The sequence below is a fragment of the Xiphias gladius genome, chromosome 4, assembly GCF_016859285.1.
Source record: "Xiphias gladius isolate SHS-SW01 ecotype Sanya breed wild chromosome 4, ASM1685928v1, whole genome shotgun sequence".
NCBI lineage: Eukaryota > Metazoa > Chordata > Actinopteri > Istiophoriformes > Xiphiidae > Xiphias > Xiphias gladius.
Window position 1 is genome coordinate 18,714,324 of NC_053403.1, and position 6,908 is coordinate 18,721,231.

The 6,908-nt window shown below is 48.6% G+C and overlaps 1 protein-coding gene across 1 annotated transcript; it reads left to right on the top strand.

Annotated features, from left to right (window-relative positions):
* The first annotated feature begins 1,621 nt into the window (after positions 1 to 1,621).
* On the top strand, positions 1,622 to 5,959 carry LOC120788552. The gene is made up of 2 exons (XM_040124396.1): positions 1,622 to 2,665; positions 5,647 to 5,959. The coding sequence occupies exons 1-2, from the start codon at positions 2,403 to 2,405 to the stop codon at positions 5,894 to 5,896; spliced, it is 513 nt and encodes a 170-aa protein (XP_039980330.1). The 5' UTR covers positions 1,622 to 2,402; the 3' UTR covers positions 5,897 to 5,959.
* The last annotated feature ends 949 nt before the right edge of the window (positions 5,960 to 6,908 follow it).

Below are 6,908 nucleotides of genomic sequence, written 5' to 3' on the forward strand. Positions count from 1 at the left end.
AAGTGAATAAGATCATTTCCCAAAATGTCAAACCATTTCTTTAAAATAGTCTTTTATTTTTGTAGCATGATGAATAGGATTTTTCTTAAATATTTTTTCTGCCAACAAGTGCATTCTGTCAGAGGTAATAAATTACAAATGGTGCAAGACCAGAGAAGGCACATTGAATGGTGGGGGTGGATAGTAATTTACGTTTCAGAGCCAGTCAAGGGTAGCAAACCCAAATGGAACTGCCACTGCTGTCTCCCCCTTGGTTTTATCAGGCTTTCTCTGAATTAGTGCTGTATGAAAGCTAACCGCAATATGAATTTGCAAGGCCTCCCCACATAAAGATAGCTCAGGCTCCACCACTCAAGGCCCAGGTGAGGGGAACTGTGGAAGATCACAGGTCGCACATTTCATTGTGCCGTCTTGAACCGTGAATTAGCCATGCATGACAGAAAAATGCAGGGCATGAAATAAGCTACAGCTCCCCGTCCTCTTTTAGCTGTCTCCCTTGACATCAGTTGCTCCCAGCTGTATTTTTGCTATACCTCCATTACAAATGAACTAGCAGAAAAAAATGCAGATTAGATTTATTATTAGGGGTTAGCACTGCAGAGTAAGAATAAGAAAGAGAGGATGAAACAGGAGGAAAGAGTCTTCTTTTTTGACTTATAGCACAGAGTGTGTCTTGGTTGTGTCTTTTAGCCAGTAGGTGACAGATACTAACATGTTAAAAAACATGTAGCTGGTATAAAAGACAACTCTACCGAAGTCTTTAAGGACACTGACTCTGTGGGATCTTTCTCTGGACATCAGTTTTGTTTCAGATTTTATTCCCTCGGCTTGCTTTTTCCTGTTCTCCAACCAAAAAAAAAAAAAAAACGGGAAAAAAAAAGCAAAAAAACATGTCAATTGCAGTACCTTTGGGAGAAAGGAGTTACTCGACATTGTCTCAATTGACCCAGCTCTCCCACTGGACTGAAGTGTTTTTGGCTGAGTGAACAGTGTTTCAAGGTTATATAGCGAGATGCAGTCAAACGTAATGGCAGACTGTAATGAGTGTTTTCCTGTGGGATGGACGGTGACTTTGTGGATTGCAGGTGATTCAAGGCCTGTGGGAGAAAGGATTACAGACTCTCCTGCCATCTCTGACTTCAGACTAATTTAAACTGATAAAGCACAGGCTTCTTATATGCAAGAATTCCCTCTTATTATCTTTTCATCTCATTCTCAATCTGTTTGTGTGTCTACATCTCTTTTGCTTCGCTTCACTCAAATCTATGTCTCATTCATTTCCTTTCTGTTGTATGTCTGTCTCTATTTCTGTCAGAGCTCCAATTCGATTTAACTTGTCTTTGTCAGGATCTGTATTCATTTTCTCGGCATTTCCTGTTTTATTTTGAAGTCTTGGTTCTGTTGTGTTTACTGTTTGTTTTACTTCCTGGTTTTTCCCGCCTGTTTTGATTACTGTCTCCACCTTAATGTCTTTCACCTGTGTCTTGTTTCCTGTGTATTTAAACCCCGCCTCATTTCTCATGCCTTGCCAGATTGTCTTTGCTACCCTTGTGTTACCCTCTGCTACGTCTCTCGGATTAATGATTTGGATTTTGGACATTGCACTTCTGCCTGACTCTCTCTCTTTCTCTCTCTTTCTCTCTCTTTCTCTCTCTTTCTCTCTCTTTCTCTCTCTTTCTCTCTCTTTCTCTCTCTTTCTCTCTTTCTCTCTCTCTCTCTCTCTGGCCAGGTCGGACCCAGCGGAGGGAGAGAATTTTTGTCGTGCTCTGGGAGCTCAAGGGAAGCGTCTCACCGATTTGGAGTGGGCAGTTTCCAGCCTGGGACCGGGAGTTCAGTCATTGTCTGAACAGCTACAAGCCCTGGCTGCCCAGACTCGTGGTTACTTGTCTGGATTCCATGTCTTCTGCTACAACAGGCCCAGCTGTTCTTGCTCCACTTCCAATACCCAGGGATCCTCCAGTTCATTTTTCAGAACCCAGAGCACCCCCCATTGAAAGGTATGATGGCACTCCTGAAACGTGCTGCTCATTTTTGAATCTTTGCTCGCTAACTTTTGAACTGCAGCCTCTTACCTTTGCCACTGAGCGTTCTAAAGTAGCCTTTATGATCACTAATCTCACGGGGCGAGCACGTGAGTGGGCCACGGCTGAGTGCCAGAGACATTCATCTACCTGTGACTCTGTAGCTACTTTTTCTGCTGCTTTGGGTCATGTTTTTGGTCAACCTGTCTCGGGCCGTGAGGCAGCCCGTGCACTTGGAAATCTCAACCAAGGCAAAAGCCGTGTATTTGATCATGCCATCAGATTTCGCACTCTGGCTGCGGAGAGTCAGTGGAACGACGAAGCAATTGCAGACACTTTTTTTTCCTGAGTCTCTCTGAAGAGATAAAGGACAGACTTACCATGGTTGATCTTCCTAAAAGTTTTGAGGGTCTTGTGGAACTTGCTATTAAGATTGACAACCGGATGCAGGAACGAGAGCGGCTCAGAGGAGCTACAGGCCCTGGATCTGCGCCTTTTAGTCCCAAGGAGGAACCTATGCAGCTTGGTCGTACCCGTCTGAGCCAACAGGAACGCCAGCGCCGCCAACGTGAAGGACTGTGCCTCTACTGTGGGGAAATGGGGCACTTCCTGGCTCAGTGCCCGGTAAAAGGCCTGGCTCACCAGTAACCGGAGGCCTACTGGTGAGCCACACTGTGACTGCCTCTACACCAGCACGCTCCTTGACCCCTGTTCAGCTCATCACTTCTCCAAAGAATTCCCTGGCCCTTACAGCCTTCATTGACTCCGGGGCAGACGAGAACTTCATGGATCTGAACCTGGCCCACCAGCTGAATCTACAACTCCACCCTTTGTCGAAGCCACGTTGGGCCAGCGCTCTCGATGGTCACCTGCTCAACTGGGTCACAGACCAGACCCCTCCTCTGTCTCTGATAGGTAATCACAAAGAGACCATTTCATTTTTTTATTATTGAGTCTCCTCAATACCCCCTTATCCTGGGTTATCCCTGGCTGTGTAAACACAACCCTCTCGTGAATTGGTCTACTGGGAGAGTGTTACAGTGGAGTCCTACTTGTCAGTCTTCCTGTTTGTCTTCTATGTCGGTTTCCCCGCCTGCTGAGTCCTCTTCTGAGTTTCCAGACCTGTCCAGGGTGCCTGAAGTCTACCTAGACCTGAAGGAGGTTTTTAATAAGGTTCGTGCCACGTCTTTGCCACCACATCGCCCATACGACTGTGCCATAGAGCTCCTCCCTGGTGCAGCTCCACCCAAGGGTCGTCTGTACTCTCTCTCTCCCCGTCCTGAGAGAGAGAGGCCATGGATGACTACATCCAGGGGGCGCTGTCTGCGGGGATCATCCGTCCTTCCTCTTCCCCTGCAGGAGCTGGCTTTTTCTTTGTGGAAAAGGATGAGACCCTTTGTCCTTGTATTGATTATCGTGGCCTGAACGACATCACAGTGAAGAAGCGTTACCCACTTCCCCTCCTGTCATCTGCCTTTGAGCTTCAAGGGGCCCACATCTTCACTAAGCTGGACCTCCGCAACGCTTACCACCTCGTTTGTATTCGTGAAGGGGACGAGTGGAAAACCGCGTTCAACACACCCAGTGGTCATTATGAGTATTTGGTGATGCCATTTGGACTTACAAACGCCCCAGCTGTTTTTCAGTCAATGGTGAACGATGTCCTCAGAGAGATGCTGAATGTCTGTGTGTTTGTTTACCTGGATGACATTCTGATCTTTTCCCAGTCCGAAGAGGAACATGTGGGTCATGTCCGTCGGGTGCTGCAGCGGCTGCTCCAGCATCAGTTATTTGTGAAGGCGGAGAAGTGTGATTTTCACCAGACAGTGTCATTCCTCGGGCTCGTGATTTCACCAGGACTGATCCAGATGGACCCAGAAAAGGTCAAGGCTGTTTTAAACTAGCCTGTCCCCACCAACCGGAAACAGCTCCAACGCTTTCTGGGTTTTGCCAACTTTTATCGCCGTTTCATCCGGAACTTCAGTCAGGTCGCAGCGCCTCTGCATGCCCTCACCTCCTCAAAATCTAAGTTCTCCTGAGGCTGAGGCAGCCTTCCTTGCCCTCCTGTCCCGGTTCTCCTCGTCACCTATTTTGCAGATGCCCGACTCCAAGCTCCAGTTCATCGTGGAGGTGGACGCCTCTGATGTGGGGGTCGGGGCCGTTCTCTCGCAACGCTCTGCCAAGGACAATAAGGTTCACCCCTGTGCCTTTTTTCTCCAGGAAACTCTCCGCCGCCGAGCACAGCTACGACGTGGGGAATCGGGAGCTGCTGGCTGTGAAGTTTGCATTGGAGGAGTGGAGGCATTGGTTGGAGGAGGCAGAGCAACCACTCCTAGTCTGGACTGACCACAAAAACCTGGAGTACATCCGTGGAGCTAAGAGGCTCAACTCCAGGCAGGCCAGGTGGGCGTTGTTTTTTAACAGATTTAACTTCACCCTGTCTTATCGCCCTGGAACTCGTAATGTCAAACCAGATGCCCTTTCAAGGCAGTTTGAGGCAGGAGACCGCCCTCAGGATGCAGCTCCCATTTTGCCCCCTGACTGTGTGGTCGCAGCGGTGACCTGGGACATTGAGCAGGAGGTCCAGCACGCCCTTTCGGAGGCCCAAGTTCCTGATGGCTGTCGTCCTGGTCAGCTCTTTGTTCCAGACCCGCTCCGTTCCCGAGTCCTGCAATGGGGGCACTCCTCTCCTCTTAGCTGTCATCCTGGGGTGAGTAGAACATTGAGTTTTATAACTCAACGCTTCTGGTGGCCCTCCCTCAGGGAAGATACCCGGAATTTTGTCTCTGCCTGTTCTGTTTGTGCCCGCAGCAAGGTCTCCCGACGCCCCCCTACTGGTCTACTCAGGCCTTTGCCGGTTCCACACCGCCCCTGGTCTCATGTGTCCATGGACTTTGTCACTGGGTTGCCTCCCTCAGAGGGCAAGACGGTCATCCTCACTGTCGTTGACCGGTTCTCCAAGATGGCTCACTTTATTGCCCTGCCTAGGCTGCCCTCCGCCAAGGAGACAGCGGAGGCAGTCCTGTTTCATGTGTTTCGGCTCCATGGTCTTCCTCAGGATGTTTTGTCTGACGGGGGTCCCCAGTTCGCCTCACGTTTCTGGAAGGAGTTCTGCAGGCTGCTTGGGGCATCTGTCAGCCTCTCCTCCGGCTTCCATCCCCAAACCAATGGCCAGACGGAGAGGTACAATCAGGAGATGGAGACGGCCCTCCGGTGAATCGCCTCCCAAAGTCCATCCAGTTGGTCGCAGCAGCTCCTTTGGGTGGAGTATGCCCATAACTCCCTTCCCGTGGCTTCTACTGGTCTATCTCCATTCCAGTGTCTACGGGTACCAGCCTCCGCTTTTCCAGGACCTTGAGGGGGAGGTCTCTGTTCCTTCAGCTCACGCCCTGGTGCGCCGATGTCATCTCACCTGGAGGAAGGCTTGGGCAGCCCTCCTACGCACCAATATTGGATACGAGAGGTCCGCTAATCGTCACCGACTCCTCGCTACCACGTGGGCCAGAAAGTATGGCTCTCCACTTGAGACCTGCCAGTTCGGGGGGGTCCCAGGTTTTGTGGGCCCTTTCCCGATCTCGGCGATCATCAACCCTGCTGCTGTCCGCCTTCGTCTTCCTTGGACCATGAGGGTCCATCCCACCTTCCATGTTTCCCGAATCAAGCCTGTCAAGACCAGTCGTTTGGTTCCTCCCTCCGACCCACCCCCTCCGCCCAGGTTCATTGATGGTGGTCCTGTCTATTCAGTAAAGAAACTGTTGGCTGTTCGTCGCCGGGGCCGTCAGTACCTCGTTGATTGGGAGGGGTACGGTCCAGAGGAAAGGTCCTGGGTTCCTGCTAATCTAATTTTTACAGATGAAATGTCATGTACAGATTAAACTTTGCCATTATCTCTGTACGAAGGCACTCACTTGCATTAAACTCTGAATGAAAACCCTCAAGTCACTGTAAAATGGGAGTGATTTGCAGTATGAGAAAAGCATTTTCCTTGAACTTTTGCCCGAGAAATAAAGACCAACTCAACTGGACTGTATACACATGTATATTGCACAGGGGCACATACACTGGATGTGTCTTTAGATTTGAAAAAAGCCCACTCGTGCATAATGTTGCTTCTCATATAACCATACCATATATATTTTTTTTTTTTTTTTTTTGTGACATCCCCTCCCTGCATGTGAGACCTATGTTGTGGCAGTAAAGGGTGTAGAATACGAGTATTCGGTCCAAGCATTGTGGCAGAAATAAGTGATAAATCACGGTGCATGTGATGCTGTGCGTTTGCTGAATTGTCCGATGTAATGCTGAAGCAATGAGTGCCATCACTGGCTCCTCATTGTAATGTCACCTCCGAAAAAGGCAGAGTGCAAGAGAAACATAGGAGAAAGGGAAAAGACAGTAGTGGAAATGAGCAGCTATCAAGCATGGGAGGAAGATGTAATTTAGGGTTGGACTAAGTGCCTTGACTATTAGATAATGGTGGTAATATGAGACCTAGGGCTGTCTTTTTGAGGTAAGTTAAAGGAGCTAAAGAAGTTTTGTGTGGTTTCAGACTGTCAGATGTCATAGCTAGTGCACTCTGCTATAGCTAGCTCATCAGAACCTACCTGGAATGTGTTATATGTATGGAATTAACTACCTATTATGTTTCAGAAGTGGGACAAGCTGAAAACACGACATTTATAAATGATCACTTTATCTAGTTGATATAGCTAATATGTTAGCAAACAGTCACCTATTTATGCATTCAGCAAACATGGGGGAACATTAGCATTAATTTGGAGTTATGTTTATGGTTTACTGATGCCTGCATGTCCAACATGCACTCTCCTCTTATTCTGTTTTGGTCTCCATGCACAAACCCGTGACAAAAATATCTGGCTCTTTAGC

Bases quoted from the DNA above. Each gene is read 5' to 3' on its own strand.
- LOC120788552 (XM_040124396.1), top strand. From the start codon at position 2,403: ATGGTTGATCTTCCTAAAAGTTTTGAGGGTCTTGTGGAACTTGCTATT. The intron at 2,666-5,646 runs GTAACCGGAGGC...TCCTTGGACCAT, and splicing joins GTAAAAGGCCTGGCTCACCA to GAGGGTCCATCCCACCTTCC.